This window comes from Sarcophilus harrisii, chromosome 1 (assembly GCF_902635505.1).
Source record: "Sarcophilus harrisii chromosome 1, mSarHar1.11, whole genome shotgun sequence".
Classification (NCBI taxonomy): Eukaryota; Metazoa; Chordata; class Mammalia; order Dasyuromorphia; family Dasyuridae; genus Sarcophilus; species Sarcophilus harrisii.
Window position 1 is genome coordinate 515694734 of NC_045426.1, and position 17352 is coordinate 515712085.

At 36.1% G+C, this 17352-nt stretch overlaps 1 protein-coding gene across 1 annotated transcript; it reads right to left on the bottom strand.

Moving 5' to 3' along the window:
- Positions 1-2041: 2041 nt before the first annotated feature.
- Positions 2042-15075, bottom strand: DSEL (dermatan sulfate epimerase like). Its single transcript, XM_003760089.3, has 2 exons — positions 14344-15075; positions 2042-13347 (listed from the first exon to the last, which is right to left on the bottom strand). The coding sequence occupies exon 2, from the start codon at positions 12453-12455 to the stop codon at positions 8802-8804; it is 3654 nt and encodes a 1217-aa protein (XP_003760137.3). The 5' UTR covers positions 12456-13347; positions 14344-15075; the 3' UTR covers positions 2042-8801.
- Positions 15076-17352: the final 2277 nt, after the last annotated feature.

A 17352-nucleotide genomic window follows, 5' to 3' on the forward strand; every position in this document is an offset into this window, starting at 1 on the left:
CCATTTTTTGCTCAATTCCTCAACCTCAATTATATGAGTTGGAGAAAGAAATGGCAAACCATTCCATTATCTTTTCTAAGAATATCCCAAAGGAGATCACATAGAAGCAAACAGGACTGAAATGAACAACAATAATGCACTTATCTTGTGCTGTTGTCCATGATTTTATATATTTGCATCTTTTCTCCTACTAGACTAGGCTGCTAAACATTCCTGGATTTTTATTATCCATGTTCTTTCTCCAAATTTTGCATGTGTTCTATATGATGATTTTTTGTCCTAGTACTAATCCCAATACATATATTATAAATCATAATATATATATGTATATATACAAATATGTGACACATGTAACATGCAAATACACATACATACATATATAAATTATGTAAGTAAAAGTATATATGCATACATGCACAGATTATGTAAATATGTATTTATACATATATTTACATAATTTATGTATATGTATATATATGTGTGTATATCTATACACACACAAACACACACACACACATATACACACACACACATATATATAAAATATACCATCAAAGATGACCATGACATCAGGGAGATGATGTCATGGCATGCAAATGAATTGGATTTCAGTGAGGAATGGCTGTGCAAAGTCAAGAGCCTCATTTTCTCATCCAGAACCTAACTGAGTTCAGTGGCTAAATATGGGATCAGGATGATTGTAGATGGCCCTGGACGCAGTGAGAAACTTTGACCTTTTTAAGCTAAGGACTTAGTTTGACTAAGACAAACCCATTCAGTGATTAAGACCAACCAAGAAAGATATGAGGCAAATAATAAGTTTTTTTACCTAGTCAAAATAAAAATTAATCTGGGGGAAAGACCCCCCCCAAGGTTTCTGGCCCAAGAAATTGCTATTTATATTCACTCAGAGGCAATCTGTGTGTGTGTGTGTGTGTGTGTGTGTGCGCGTGCACACACATCTGTGTTTTGGGAAAAGGATTTGTATGCAAACACATGCACGTGAATTTGCACATTTTTGCATGTATACAATGAATATGTGTACATATATACTTGGCATTTGTGCAAAAACTCCTTTCTATACATATTTGTATACTTATGTATATGCGTATATTCTTTAAATTTTTTTACTATTTTTATGTTTTTACTTTTTAGTGTACTACTTTAGTGTCTTCCCAGACACTATCTTGTGTTTTTCTGAAATTTCTTATATTTCTACTACTTTGATAGTTGTAGATAAATATATATAGGCATAGACATGTAGATGAAGATTGTATAGATATAAATATACATATGGACAACATATGTACACTCATATGCATATTATATTATTTATTTATATATTATTATATTTTTATTTTATTATTTATTTATATTTACATATTATTATATTATATTAATTATACATGCATGTATATATGTGGATGTGTCATTGAATATTATACCTAAAAGATAACTAAAGGTCATTTAATACTAACTTACTCTTTCTCTCTTCCCCCCCCCCCCCCCCCATTCTCTTTATCTCTGAAAGTAGAATAAAATCAGTCTCTCTTTGTTCCTTCATTATCTACCACCCCCTGCTTAGGGAATACTTAAGAGGATTCAGAAATTGTGTGTACAAAAGGGAATGAGATACTTTAGAAATTCATTTAAATCAGGCATTTTATCCTCTCCTGCTGCTTTATGTTTTGTGATACTTTCTCCTTCCCCTTCCGATACTCCTTCTCATTCTACCCCACATTCTAAAAGAAGTTTAGATGGTATCAATTATTTTGGCAAAAGCAAATGAGCCTAGGGCTAAGAAGAACTGCAAATACCCTTATTCTGAAAATTAGTGCAAGGGAAAAGTAGAATATAAAACTAGGAACCAGAGCCATTTTATACACATATACACAGACACAGAAATCATAGACTTTATGTGTGTGTGTGTGTGTGTGTGTGTATGTACATACATGCATATGCATATAAGCATAGTTCGCTTTCTATATCTTTTTTTGGATTGGTAGTTTTCCTCTGTGAATTTTTAGGCTTTTTCTTTTTCTTTTTTTTTTTTTTTTTTTTGATTTTTGTGGTATATAGTAGAAAGGGCACAGTATTTGAATCAGAGGACATGGTTATGAGTCATTTATTTTAATCATTTAACTGAGTCCAGTTAAATGGACAAATTAACTTAAATCTCCCAAACCCTCAATTTTAATAAATATATATCCTGATAATGTATTTTGCATTTAGAGGATTACTGTGAAAAGAACAGGTTACAAAGTATAAAACTCTACATAATAGTAGAAAATTAAAAGATTCTGTGTTCACAAGAATTACAGAATATGACAATCAGAAGGGACCTTAGGAGTCATCTGATATAACACATACCCTAGAGGAAATTTCACTAGAATAACCTATCTAAAAATTGGTCATCCAGGTCCTGTTTGAAAAACTGTGTAGATGACAAAACCCACTATTTCTCAAGGTAGTTACTCATTTCACTTTTAGATCTAATCTTTTAGACACTTTTTCTCTCCTGACATCAAGCCTAAATTTATATCTCTTCATAGCTTTTATCTATTGCTCCTGGTTCTGTCACATAAGGACAAACAGAAAAAAAAAAAAGTATAATTTCCACTTTCCAGAATGGTTCATTAAATGCTTGAAATCAACTATCATATTTTCCTGAGCCTTATTTTCTATAGGCTAAATACCATTAGGCTTTTCAAATGATTCTCTATTCTCATATGGCAGCTTCAGTTAAGAGGTATATGGTAGTGTAGAGATGACTCTGGAATCAGATTCTTAGATTTTACTCTCTCTCTCTGGGTGGCATTGGTCACATGATTTAACCTCTCTGGGTCTCAATTTTCTCACCTGTAAAATTGAGGGGGCTGGACTAGATCTTTAAAGGTTTCTTCTAGTTGAGATTTTACAATTTCAAGGAAGATAATTCTAGTTTTAATAGAGAATATGTAGAAGCTTTGGTGATAATTGCATCTTCCTTTTTTTTTTTCTTTTTAAATAAACCTTCTCAGATGGTCAGTGTGATTTTTCATCTCATGGCAGTTAGGACTACAGCCATCTGGTTTAGAAAGAAAGAAAAATACTGATGTCAGCTTGAATCTGAGACAAGATCTAGTCTATTACAAGTGCTAGGAAAATAACTCAATATTGAGAGATATACATTTGGGTTTTAGGACTGAGGTGCTTAATATGCAAGCTTCCATGTTTTTATCTACCCTGCTTATTCTCAGACTATTATCTGATAAACTTCACAACCCTAAGCACCTTATGATTTCTTCAATATGGATGTGTTTTTCTTTGAGTGGTATAGTACAAGACTTTGGATTTATAGTCAGAGGCTCTGGGTTCAAATCCTGTCTCTGAACTATATAAGCTGAAGAAATTATTTATATTTCCCCAAGATTCAGTATTCTTCTTTGCACTTGCAGTCTGGCTCAGTGACCTATAAGGTTCCTTTCAGTTCCATATCTATGACCTTATGGTTGGCTGTGGGCAAGAAGTGCTGATGATAAAAAAGAAAATAATATTTAAAAAAATAATTGAAGGCCATTGTAAACAAAACTGATGCCAACGTTTGCTCAGTGTATAGAGAGCTGAATCTGAAATTGGGAAAAAGGAATTCAAATCTGACCTTAGAAACTCACCAGCATGTGACCTTAGGCAAGTCACTTAATTTTTGCCTCAGTTTGCTGAACTTTAAAATGGGGATGAAAATAGCACCTAACTCATACTTGTGGTGAGAATCAAAAGAACTAATGTTTGCAAGATATTTAGCACAGTGCTGAAACATAGTTTGTTTTCTTCCCATTTGAAAAAAAAAATTTTTTTAGCTAAATATAAAAACTATCTTTAGCATGGGATTAAGTTCCACATCTATCTGAGAATACAGGTAGGCAAGAAACAAAATCAACTGTTTTCAGGTGGCAGAAAAACTTATGCTTCTTGAATCACTGAATATTACACCTGGAAGAAACTTTAAAGATCACTTAATACAAAACTCACCTTTCACAGATGAGGAAATAGGCACAGAAAGGCTGAGTTACTTGGTCAATATCAAGCAGCTAGTTAAGAGTTCTGGTCTCCAAAGACCAAAGAAGGGTTTTTCCCACATATTTCATTTATTTAACACTGATATTTCCCCTACCCATAAGAAAATGAAAAAGCCTTCCTCTTTTGCTTGCTTATGTGTGTGTGTGTGTGTGTGTGTGTGTGTGTATGTGTATGTACACTCACAGACACTTGCTTACCTGGGTTAGGTTTGTCAGTCTAAATAATTACACTCTTTAGTAAAAATCAATCATAAATTGTCTTGATCTTTTGAGGAATATAACCCTTATTATTATTATTGTTATTGTGGAATGTTATCCTTTATTTACCTTTATCTTTCCATTTTATGTTGCTGAATACTTTCGGGCAGGATGAGATAGTTAAAACTGTACCATTTTGGTCATGTGTTTTGCTTGGATGAAAATTTAATCAAAGGTCTTCTCTAACAGAAAGAAGAAATGAATTCTAATTGAATGGATTCTAAAATCCCCATGTATGAATTTAAAAAAATAATTTCCTCACAATGCTAAATAAAATGAAAGCAAATTAAAGGCATTGAAAACATGGACAAAATTTTCTATGATATTCCAGAGAAACAAAAACATAAAGAAGCCAACTCATTAATTTCCTAACAATGTCATTATTTTTTGTGTTGTTTGGTGACCCAACATAAAAAAATGGAAAACATTCTGGATGCAAATCCAAATGCTGGGGTTGATATATGTAAAGTATGTGACCACCAGTAAGTTATTTAAATTTTCAAAGTCTCAATTTATCTATCCACAAAATAGGAATTATATTGTTTTATGATAATGAGTATTCCCATTATTAACTGTCATATCAGAGCTATCATGGATGAAATTATCTATAAACCTTAAAGTGCCAGAAAAAATGTTAAGTAATTTATTATCATCATGGAAGACTTAATTTTTAAGAGTAACAATGCATACTCTAAGATTTTTAGAATTTATGTACCTTACCACCATACACATATTTGCCCTAGCTTTTGGATGCTTTTATTTTGGTTTTCTTTTTAGTGTTTTTAAAATCTTACTTAGATCCTATGTGTTAAACTTTCATACACTCTGTCCTTCTGAATATATTACTTTTTTTCTTTTCATTGTTCATCTTTCTCAGGCATAGTTGTGGAAATTCAGAGCTTGACTTTCTTTACATAAGCAAATTACTTTATGTAGCTTAAATAACCTTGTTAAAAATTACATAATTCGAATCAAGATATATAAACTGATCTTCTCCAACAAAACATTGTTTGACTTTGAAACTTAAATGGTTATGAAACAAATATCCAAGAATTCCTATGTTTAAACTCTTTTATTCTGCCCCTTCTTCTATTTATTATAATGTCACATTATAACAAAGGATAATTCCAGACTGAACGTTAAATCATCAGGATGCTCTTTCTGAGGAGATTCTAGTTTTAATGTCTACTACCTTTTGACCTAAGACAAATAACTAAGCCTATTTCTTCATCTCTAAAACTGTCTACCTCCAAGGGATATTGTGGGGATGAAAGGAAAATAGATATAAATGCTTTATTAATCTTAAAGTGCTTTACAAATGAGACATTTTATGATTATTACAAACCAGTTGGAGGCCCTTGAGTATATGCCTGCTAATATATATTACATGTATCTGTCAACCTGGTCCTCCCTCAAGTCATCATCAGAAGACTGTCCTTTTGCTACTTTTAATAATAATAGCCATTATTATTATTGCATTGTATAATATTGTATTGCTGTTATTATCATTGGCTCTAGCAACACATATAGTCTATATACTAAGACAGAGGAGTTACTAGTCCAGCTGGAGTTTTCATAATGACAGAAAAATAAACCCCTGAAATATTGATTCAGATAGCACTAGTGCCAACTGTAATAGAAGTGCACATTCATGTCCCTTGCACTTGAACCAGTGAAGAAGAGCAGATGAAGAGTCAAGTTAGCTTTTAAATACTTTTCAAGTGACAAACTATGCAAATTGATATCAGTCTCATCTTCCTGACTTGGATTATTTTCAGGGATAGCCTTTCTACTCTGTGGAAACTTACTACAAACAAAATTATGTGGAAAGGAGGGACAGCCTCCTTAAAAGGCAGTGGGGAAGACTCCTAAAAAAATGATGTGATAACCACCATCCTTAACTTTTTTCCTAGTTATCTAAAAACTCATATTCAGCTAAAGATTTCTGTAAATGCTCCCTCTAATCTGGATAGGAACTTGTCAGGAAGTTTTCTCCATTAGGAGAATGTGGTACAAGGCACTGAGCATTGTACTATCTAGAAGTCAGGGAGCTCAGTTTTTAAAGGAAGTTTTACAATAAATCCAATCTCAATTGATGTATAATGTTGTACAAGTCATATTACCCCTCTAGAACTGTTTCCTTATCTCTAAAATATAGTTCAAGCGGGATGATCTCAAAATTCTCTTCTGGTTCTATTATTCTAAGAATATTTATTCTAAGAAATTTTTAAGTAATAACAATAAGTAGCATTTATGTAGAACTTACAGGTATCTTAAGTATTTTAAATATGTTATCTCAGTTGAGCACAGAAATAAAGAAGAAATGCTTTCAACAATTCATGTGCTTAGGGATGGAAATATATGTTGAAGAATTTAGCAAAAGTAAGAGAACAATAAAGTTCTTGTTTTGGAGACATAGAATCTTATTTTTCTATTGTGAAATAGGAAGTATTTTTTCTTAAAATAAAACTCCTAAACCTATCCATACACCTCACCACACCCCCACACATACACACACATTTATCAGCATCATTACTTTGTTTTTTTTCCTCCTCTTACAGTGACATAAATTCTCACTCATTTACTGTGATTGTTCATTTATATTACAATATTAATAATAAGAACTAATTTCCTCTTTCCTCGGTATACTTTACTTGTCATTCTCATCTTCAAGAGAAGTTGATGCCAGCTGAGAGCCTTTTTTTTTCCTCTTTCAGATTTAATTTCAAATTTCTGTCCTGTAAATTTCCAATTCTGTCAAATAGCAGAAATATTTCTGGCAACAACTTAACAATTTCCTAATTATAACACTGAGTTAGATAACATTTTTCTTTGGGGTACATTGTTTCAAGTCCACTTGAATGCTCATTCTAGTTTAAAAATTGTAATTTTTACTTAGTTTGCCATTTCCTTGGGCAAATTTTCAGAAAGGAAGTGAAGAATCACCTCCTGTTCACCCTTTTGATAATCAAAGAAAAACAACACTCAAGTTAAGTTGGACTGGAATGCAACATATCAACAGCTTTATCACGCTGGAGGCACATTTTGACATAATAACAAATGACTGAAAAAAAGCCACTTTTATCTAGGTCACAAGTGTTGCAGAGGTTGGGGAAAACCACAGATTTAAACATCAGGAAAGGGGATGCAATCTGTACAGAGATTCTCATCAAGTCTTGACATTACCTAATGGTTTTCATCCAGTACACTGTAATTACTCCACCAGCATATTGTAATAGCACAACATTCTGACTTCAGATTTTACAAAAATAAAATGAACCATATTTCATGACGACTACATTTGTAATAAAATGCAGATGGCAGAGGAAACAGATGTCTCTGACATCATCTCCAATTTGATTCTCACATCTGCAGACATTTACAGTATGTACACATGTTCAAAAAAATGCTGAGCAAGATAAGTTAGGCAGTTTTTAAATGGTGTTTCTATCAGAAAGACATACTGGCAAAAATATCACTGTATAGTTAAAAGGAAAAATAAAACAATTATGGATGAAAGAAATTATTCAAGTGCTATGTTAACCCACAAAAAATTGGTTCTAAATCTAAACTGAATTCATGCAAAAGTGATCACTAAAAGAGACAAAGATAGTATTTCAACTAGATCGTGCTAGTCATTTGGACTCATGATATAAGAAAAAGCAGGGATAGAAGGATATAACAAACAATGGTTGTGACTTTCTATAGGCAAAGAAAATAGTAAAAGGGATTTTGATTCAATAACAATTCTAAAAAATAGCAATCAGAAGGTCATAGCCATCATATCTATTCTTCAAAAGCAAATGGTTCCTTATTGCTTCTGAGATAAAGAAGTCTAAGGGGACATTTCTGGCGACTACTTTCCCATCTTTCCAAAACACTAGTTTATATCTCTATACCTCTTGGGAATAGCATCCTGTCATATCTGATAGAAGCTTTCACTACTTCTCCACTCATTAAATGTTAAAGGGAGTAAAAGGAGAGTAAGCTCTATTGTGTATAATAAACACATTGGAGGGCCTTTTGAAAGAAGTGAGGATTTTTTTTTTCTAGCCCATCTTGAAAGTAAGTAAAATTTGGGTAAAGCAGCATCACCAAGGATTCTAGGAGTTTCTGAGGCCCAGGGCTAGAGGAACTATATTAGAATTGAAGAAATCCATTTGAATCCTCCCATTTTCCTCTTCCCTTGTATCCCTCCCACCCCTAACCTAATCACCCATTCAAATCAAAACAAATTAAAAAAACAAAAACAAACAAACAAAAAACATTTAGCTGGTCAAGTTTCTGACAGAAAGGCAGCAAAAATTGTTTTAAAGTAAAAAGAAATCCTGCGAGGCCAAATATGGTGTCTGTTTTTAAAATAATCTCTCTGTGCAAGTAACAGACTATATATACACATTTTACAAGAATAAACAAACTCTTCTAATTTTTATCCACAAATTGGGTTGGAAATCATTAGTGCAAATGACTGCCGACCTGCAGCATTCAGTCCGTAAACTTTGGATAGCCTAGAAGATCCATTACTGTCCAGCAGATGTCTTCAATCAGTTTAATTTCTCCAGTAGGCATGTTTTGTTTCCAAACATTAATATTAGTTGGTGATATTTCCCCTTCATAAGGAAGATAGAAAAGGTTTGTGGATGTGGCAAACAATATTTGGTTTAAACTAGCAGGAGATAAAGGAATACCAAGAAAGGCAAAAATCCTTTCAGCTGTCTTCTGTGGGAAATTCACAATATCTTCAAACCTGACCAGCTGATAGTTGGTTGGCAGCAAATCCTTATTGATTCTCAGTGTTGCTGCTGTGTTTGCTAGCCACAAATGAGCCAGTAAGGACACTGGACTTGATTTGGGATCTGATAGCTCTTTCCTCAATGACTCATATTCAAAAGCATAGCCTGAATTCAGGTTACATTTGTCTTTATGTCTTTGTACCTTAAATAGCATTGCTAAGTGCTCAGGTACATTCTTTAAGGAATAAAGGCTTGGTTTGCTATTATACAGCATTGAGTGGATCCATGCTCGAGGGTCCCTTACAATATACAATGCCCTCATGGAAGGCCCTATAACTTCTTGAAAGAAATGAAGCTTTAATGTCCAGCTTCCACTGCTTAAACTGAGTACAGGACGTGCACTTGGGTAAAAGACAAGGTGTCTCCTTAACTCTCTAATATATTCAGCATCTCTGTCTAAAGTGCCTTTGATTCTACTTCTTTGTTCCAGCAAAGATTCTCTCCTTTTTAATTTTCTCTTTTTGTCTTTGTTAACTGTGGAATATTGAGTGAGTTTACTCCTACTGGGTTCGTGAAGATGAATGTTTTGCAAATGAAGTTTTGTGTCCTGGATTAAAGATTGCAGCCAGCCTCTGAGCAAACGGAAATGACCACTCTGGATATCTGACACCCTCCATTCACAGGCATCTACAAATGAGTCTATTTCAAATTCGGTTTCAGGGATATCAAGGTAGGTTGTGGGGACTCTAATATACAGAAAGTCAGTGCTGTTGAAAAAGAGCTGTTTTAGGATTTCAGCTCCTGAACTGGGGAGTGAGGTAATGACAACATCTGGCAGAGCAACGGGGTGTCCTTCAGAGTGCTTGGCTCTTTTGCTTGTCTTGGCTTCTGTGCTTATCATGTCACTGCTCCATTTGGCACAGATAGGCTGTGTACAAGTACTCCACACATCCAACAATTCAATGAACCACAATATGATAACCATGATTAGGATCCAACGCATTAGTTTACTAAATGAAAGGTAAAATCTCCACTGAAAAGCTAAAATCATTAAACTTACACCCAAAATCAACCCTACTATCATGTTGATTTTAAAACCAAAGGGGAAAGCAATACTATTATTCTTTACTAATTTTTCTCTAGTTTCAGTGCCTAAACCAAAATGAGTAATATGGTCTTGATTTGCTACATTAGCAAAGCCACCAAATCCCAGATAATTGAACCGAGTCTTGAGATTTCGGTAATCTGTTACAATGGAAACAATATGGTCACTGTTGTTGACATTTAATGAAATCTGAAGTCCAGATTTAGAATTATCAATAAATCTACAGTTGGAAACATTGACATAGGGTCCATGAAATATATAAGCAATTCTGCTTACAGTAGTTTCCATTTGAAATGTCACATTCACATACTGAGTCCACCGTTTCTTGAATTCAGCAGCCTGTTCAGCTTCCTGTATTGTCGCTATGGGGCTATTGCCATGATCATCAAACCAAAACATTTTATAATGGGCATCCCAAACATCCATCATGGCTCCATTATATTGGTTCATAAACTTGTAAGGGACATATTTAAAATCAATATCCAGATTATGAAAAAAGGCACTGACGGAATTAATTGGAGAGTCCTCTTCCTTCTCAATGTGATCCACAACGAGCAAAGTTTGGGAATTTAAGAGAAGCAAAGCACGATACACACTTTTCAGTTTCATTGAAGAAGAATAAGCAGTCACAGCTTCTCCACTCACAAATAGCATTTCCCCTTGCTGGGAGGCTGTTATAATTTCTCCCGCAGCATCACCAACTTCTTCACCTGCCCATCTGAGCCACTGGGCACATTCCCCAAGCTGACCCTCCCAAGGTTGATTGCACTGGCTTGAAGGTGATGGGCCAAACACAAGAACATTGTTGAGGTGACTTAACTTGGGCCCATAGAGGGCCTCAGAAACAAAAACTTGCCCATTTGGTGCAAAAGTAAAAGAGTTTTGGTCAGGGTGTTCATGACCTGGGTTAAAACTTCGCCAGCCATCAATCCAGGAATATGGCTGAAAGTGAACTATGTCATAGACTGCTCGGCCACCTAATTTCCCAGATTTAAAAGACAAAAACGTATTGGTTTGGGTGTTTGGCAGGCCAGCCCCATAAGTGATGACCCCCCAGTTGGGGAATACATGTAACTTAGCAGTATCATAGTGAGCAGGAGGTTGTGGAATGAGCTCTGCATCATACCAAATATATTCAGTATGAAGAGTACTCCACCGTTGGGCAGTAGAAGGAACCATTGGGCCATCCTTAGGTCGATGCTTTCTAATTTGCTGAGCTAGCCAATTGCCAGCTCCACTCTTTAACACAAACTTGTCCAAGAATACCAATTGGCTCTCTGGCCCATAAAACCAGTTGTAGTTAGAATCTGCTATACCCACTGTTCTCTGAAAACCTGGTAAAAGTGTAGCAAAATAAAACCAAAAATGCATTTTCAACCAGTTGTTCTCAAAGTTATTGATATTAAAGTGGCGCTGGGCCAGGAAAACATACTGTGTGACAGATTTGGCAGTGTAACTTCCATAGGCTACACCTTCATCTAATGAGCCATCCACAATATGATTGAGCAGAAACATAGTCTTTTCCATCACATCCACTACCACCTGTTTCCATATATTTGCTTGAGACCCTTTATCTACTCCAGTCACCAGGGCACCAGTGAGTAATGCCAACATATTTGTGGCTTGATGGTTGTGGAGAAGTTGTTTTCCCCATGCACGGACTTTAGAATATTCATACATGTCCTCTGTGACAGCCCATATTTTGTCCAGGTACTTTTGTCTCCTATGATTATCAATTAAGTTGTATAAGAAGTCAAAGGCAGTAGCAAAACCTGTTAAGGAGTGACCAAGTGGCACCTCATCCCCTGGAGCATTCTCAACTAGCCAGTCTTTGTAGCCAGCCATTCTATCCATGTATTCTAAGACAAATTCAAAGGCAGCTTTGTCATCTGGGCACAACAAACAATAAAATGCTAGGGGAGGGAGATTATTACCATAAATTTCATTCCACTTTGCAGCAAAATCAGCATGCTTGGGTGGAGGTAGGTAGTATGTTGGGTTGGACAGCATCACTGTAACTGCACTTCTGATAACTCTAAAAAGATGTAAATGGCTTGTGCGAGACTTTTGTCTCAGTGCTTGGATGTCTCTAGCATCAAAATATAAACTTGGATGGAAACTCCCTTTTTTCAGTTTTTGGTTGTGATTGAAATCTTGAACTTGCTGTGTCTTATATTGATCGATATCATCTGCAAAACCAGCCCAGTCAGAATAATTGCTTATAGATTCTTCAAAACTGGAGTGAACAAACATCACTAACACTAACAGAAATAAGAAATGTCTTGTAAACATTAGCGCCATGATCCATTAGGCAGTTCTTTTCCTTCAGGCATACATGTCAAGCATATTGCTCATTACATTGACTCATCTATTGACTATAAAAAAGTACATTTAAGGCCTTGATTAAAACAAATGTGATCTTTTCCTGTGAGATTCAGTCAATGCACAACTCATTCAAAATAAGTGAAGTCAAGAGAAGTGAGAACTTATATTCTCTATCTGTGTGCCCGACACAGTTAGACTACCATTTAAACTCCAGGAACTTGAAAGCCAAATAACCTTGCCACAAGATATGTAAAGAATTATTTCCTCTATACCACAAGACTTGAGTCTATATCACTAGCTGAAAGTACATACTTTTGAAAAAAAAAATAAATGTTCCAAAATATGAATTTGAAGTCATTATTACACTAGTAATGAGGTCACCACACGTGCTAATTTGCTTTCTTTCCCCTTTTTCACAGATTCATGTAAGGTACTGAATTCCCTACAGTGAAATTGGTGGTTGGAATTACTATTCCTTTCTTTTCTGATTTTACAGCCTTCATGCTTTGAAATCTATCTTTTCTTACTTTTAGAGAAACAAACAGCATTGAACAATTTTCACAAGTCCTTCTTAGATGGCATAACTGCAGGTTTTCTTGCCTCTGTTGACTGCTGTCTGAAGACTTGTTTTGTCAACATATTATGACAAAAATCATGCATTTTTCATGTCTTCTTTTTATTAAAGTCATCTGTGTAGTGCATCACAACCTGTGAAATCTGACATTTTTTTTTCCTTTTTAGTCACCTGGGTATTTCTCCTCTGCCCATCATGAAGCCAACCAGCCAAATGAGAGAGAAAGAATCTCTTTCAACAAGGTACTTATTTTTCTTTTCTTTCTTTTCTCTTCCGTGTACATGGCAGTCTTTTCTGGGGGAAGAAACAAACAAAAAATGTTTTCTGAAGCTACAAATACATTGGAAATATGTTTAATTCTATGTTGAAAAAATTAAAATTTTCCTTTTCAGTGAATTCACTGCAGGGATAGCTTCAGAGAAATTTAAGAATAATTTCAATGTCTGCTTTAAAATGTTGCTGGAATCCCTCTCCTCTTTTAACATTGAACACTCACATTATCCCCTCACCCCACCCCAAACATATACACATATACAATAAGCATGCAATAAATGTTAGTTGATATCAAACCACAAGCTATAAATTTTCTGATTCAGATTAATATTGTATCTGGCTTGTTCTCTTTGACAATATAACTTACAAAGTTCCTATATAAAAGTTTATGAAATTACTGAAATGAAATAATTAATGTGCTCTCTCCCCTATATAATTGTTCTTCTTTAACCCCTCAGAGGCACAAAACTAGCAACAAAGCTTAAATTCACTAGGGCCTCAATATTAGATGTTTGCTAAATATATCAAATTGAGTAGAAATTAAAAGTTCAGGAAATTAAATATTAGCTAATGCTTTACAATGGTGCTGTTCTTTGGCCCCACACAAACCTAAAGTTGCCTTATACTTAATAAACACTACCACACAACTGATTTTCTCAAAAGAAACAATGCTGCAAACAGACAGAGGAACATTTCAGTGCCCTCATACCTGTAGGCTTACCATGTATTCTTCTGGACTACCACGAGAGGGTACTATAAACCAGTACGAAAGAGAAACATCTCCCTTTGCCTTTCTTGGGGGCTGGAGAACTTAACCAAGTTTCAGTCGCCAACAAGTCTCTACATTGCTAAAGTCATTTACAAGAGGTGTTTCCTGAACCATCCCGCCTCTAGCATTTAAAATTCTTCCCAGGTGGGGGGTAGGGGAGAGGAGGAAAGAGGGGAAGCCTCTTTGTTATCTTTTCCCGGGATGAGAGTGACGAGAGGGAGGGTAATTCTTCCACAAAATCCCCTTACCTTAGGCAGGTCAGGATGGGAGTGTCCCAGGAAGCACTGAGTTTCTGGGATTGGGGGGAAGGGAAGTCAAATCAAACTCATTCCAGAGGAATTGAAAGGCAGCATCAATTTCCTTTCCTGGGCATCTCGAGCATCCCAGATGGTCTCCCTGGCTTCGGAGTGAAGGTCCAGCTTTCGGCGCCACAAATGTGAAGAGGATTTAGGAGATTGGGACCAGGGCGCTTCACTAGGCTTTTTTCCAAACGGCTGGGCTTCGTTTCTGTCCCATACGTCATGCTATCCCTTCCCCCTTAAGCCCATACGGATCCAGTCACCCTACTCCGTTAAAACTGCTTCCAGAGAGAGGGTGGGAAGACAGCAAGAAGCAACCCCAACTGCTAAAGGGACTCCCCAGATGGAGACCCTTACAACTCCTACCCTACTTTGGAGAAATCCAGCAAATCTCTTCTGTTTTGCTCCGGTATTTGGAGGAGGCAGATCCTCAGAGATGCCCTCTGGCTGCCGCCGCCTCCGTCGCTTGGCAGCTTCTTCTGACTCCTGTCTCCGGATCACGGTTTCCAGCTCAGGGAGTCGGGTTTTCCCCAAAGGCAAGCGCTGCCCTCCAAGCTTCTTGCCTTCGTCACCACCTCCTCTACGTCAGTTTGAAGCTCACTCGGCCAAGCTCAGAGTTTAGAGAGCAAGAGAGCTTGAGGGACAAGAGAAGGGGCGAGGGAGACCGAAGGGAAAGCAGCAGCATTGCCAAGGCGGACCTAGGGGCGGGGCTGGCGAGGCAGCTCCCCTGGATCCTAAAGCTCCGAGGCTTTTCTCGGGTCCAGCTGTTTCCCAGCTGCTGCTGCTCTTCTTACTGGACGTTTTCCCGCGGGGAATCACAGACTGCCACCGCAGCAGCAGCTCTTCTGGGCGGAGTGGAAAAGGAGGAGGGAAGTTTGGCTGGGAGAGAATGTTTGGGGAATGTCTTTATCCTGAGAGGCAGTGGAGAGAAGGCGACCAGGGGTTACTGCTACCGAAAATTTCCTGCATTCCTAAGTTCGATCTGACGGAATGGAGAAAGAGCATCATTTATTAAGGGGAGTGAAAGAGAAGGAGTGTGTAGCGGGGAAGGGGTGGGGGGTTTGGACAGTTATAAAACATGTAAGAGGAAAAAAAAAATAGGAAAAAATGGACGTTATGGAGGGAAAGACAAGAGCTTTGTACATTTGGGGAAAGAAGGATTATAGGGTAATGACTAAAAGGAGGTGGAAATTCCTTAACAAGGTTAGACATAGGGACCTGTTTTATTTTATTTTTGTTATTATTTTGCAGGAAATACTGCCTGAGCTGCTCTTGTTAATAATAAAAGGTAGTTACTCCCAGAACTGACTGCTTAGTGCAGCAAAATAAAAATGTTCAGGAGATTTTTTTTTCTTCTTAAAATATCTTTCCCTCAAGAATCAATGATGTTAAGGCCAAGGTGGAGGGGAGTGAGGGGGAAGGATTTCGCCAGAAAAACTGATGAAAATTATTTTCTGAGTTCGAACAAAATATGAAAATATGGAATGAATACAGTCCCCTAATGCTTCCCCACCAAAGATTCCTTTTGAAAATAAAATTTAAAACTGTTCCAAAATTAGAAAAAATAATTTGCTTCAGATGTTAAGGTTTATACATCAAGATGAAGACAATGCGGGGTTGAAAGGAGGAGGGAGAGACAAACAGCATGACACTGCTATTAAAGGTGTATAGAACAAGTAAAAGAAAAAAGCTCTGAGGAAACTGAGGGACCTAGTACATTCCTCATCCCTTAAGTCTTTAGTAATATTATATCATTCTCCACGGAAGTTATTAAAGAAGAGTTGCTTATAAGTGGATTAAAGGTCACTGTCTTAACTGGTAATTTATTCAATAGTGAATTTATTGAGTAATGATAGAACAGTGACACTAAAGCATGGCTTCACTAAGACATATCCCTTAAAGGACAAGTATTTTGTGGTTGCACTTCATCTAAAGGTAAATGTCTTATATTTTTCAAGTAGAAATAAATACTGCTATTAATTAATAAATATAGGAATTGCTTGTAATAGCTTCCTAATGGTTCTCCTTACTACAATCCATTCTCCACCTGTGAGCCAAAATGATCATCCTAAAATATGCCATTCAATCATTGGGCAAACATTCATTAAAAGCTCTTAAGTGCAATATACTGTTTTGATCAGATTAAAGTCTCCAATAGTTCCCCAGTGCTTATAAAATAAAGTTCAGGTAACATTCTATCATTCTAGTCCTTCTACATTACATGACCTTCTATTCTTATTGCTTTTTAATTCCCTGTACAAATTTTCCACTCAGATTTAATCTAGTCTACTCATTGTCTCCCTGAGCACACTTTAAGCTTTTCTATCTCTTTGCCTGCCTGTGCATTTTCCTCTGCTTGGAATACAGGATTCAAGACTGGAAGGAATCTTAAAGATCATTCCAATCCAAGATATCATTTTGCAGATGAAATTTATTTAGACAGCAATTCTGGAAAAAAAATCTGTGGGTTTTAGGGGACAACAAAATCAATATGAAAAGTGAGATGAAACAGCCCCAAAAGCTAATGTGATCTTGGGCTGCACTATGCAGGACATTGTTTCTGGAAACAAGGGCATGACAAGTCCTACTATCTTCTTTCAAACCTAATCTGGAATTTTGTGCTCAGTTCTGGGCAACACAATTTAAAAAGGTTGTAGTTGGGGAGTGTCTAGAGTTATCCAGTAGAGAAAAGTTTTGAATCCTTGTCCTATGAGGATCAGTGTGAATAAGCTGGAATGTTTAGCTAGATAACAGCAGATGGGGGGAAGAGGGATTGTGTAAGATGATAACTACGTTGAAATATTTCAAGGGCTCTTATGTGAGAAATGGATTATATTTATTCTCTCTGACTTCAAGTTAGGTCAAGTCAAGAAGTTATTAAACACCTATTATATACCAGGCACTATAGAACTGAAATAACAAGAAAGAGAAAACAACATTAAAAAAAAAAAAAAAAAA

What these genes read in the sequence shown, in the direction of transcription:
- DSEL (XM_003760089.3), bottom strand. Translation starts at nt 12,455, where the DNA reads ATGGCGCTAATGTTTACAAGACATTTCTTATTTCTGTTAGTGTTAGTG.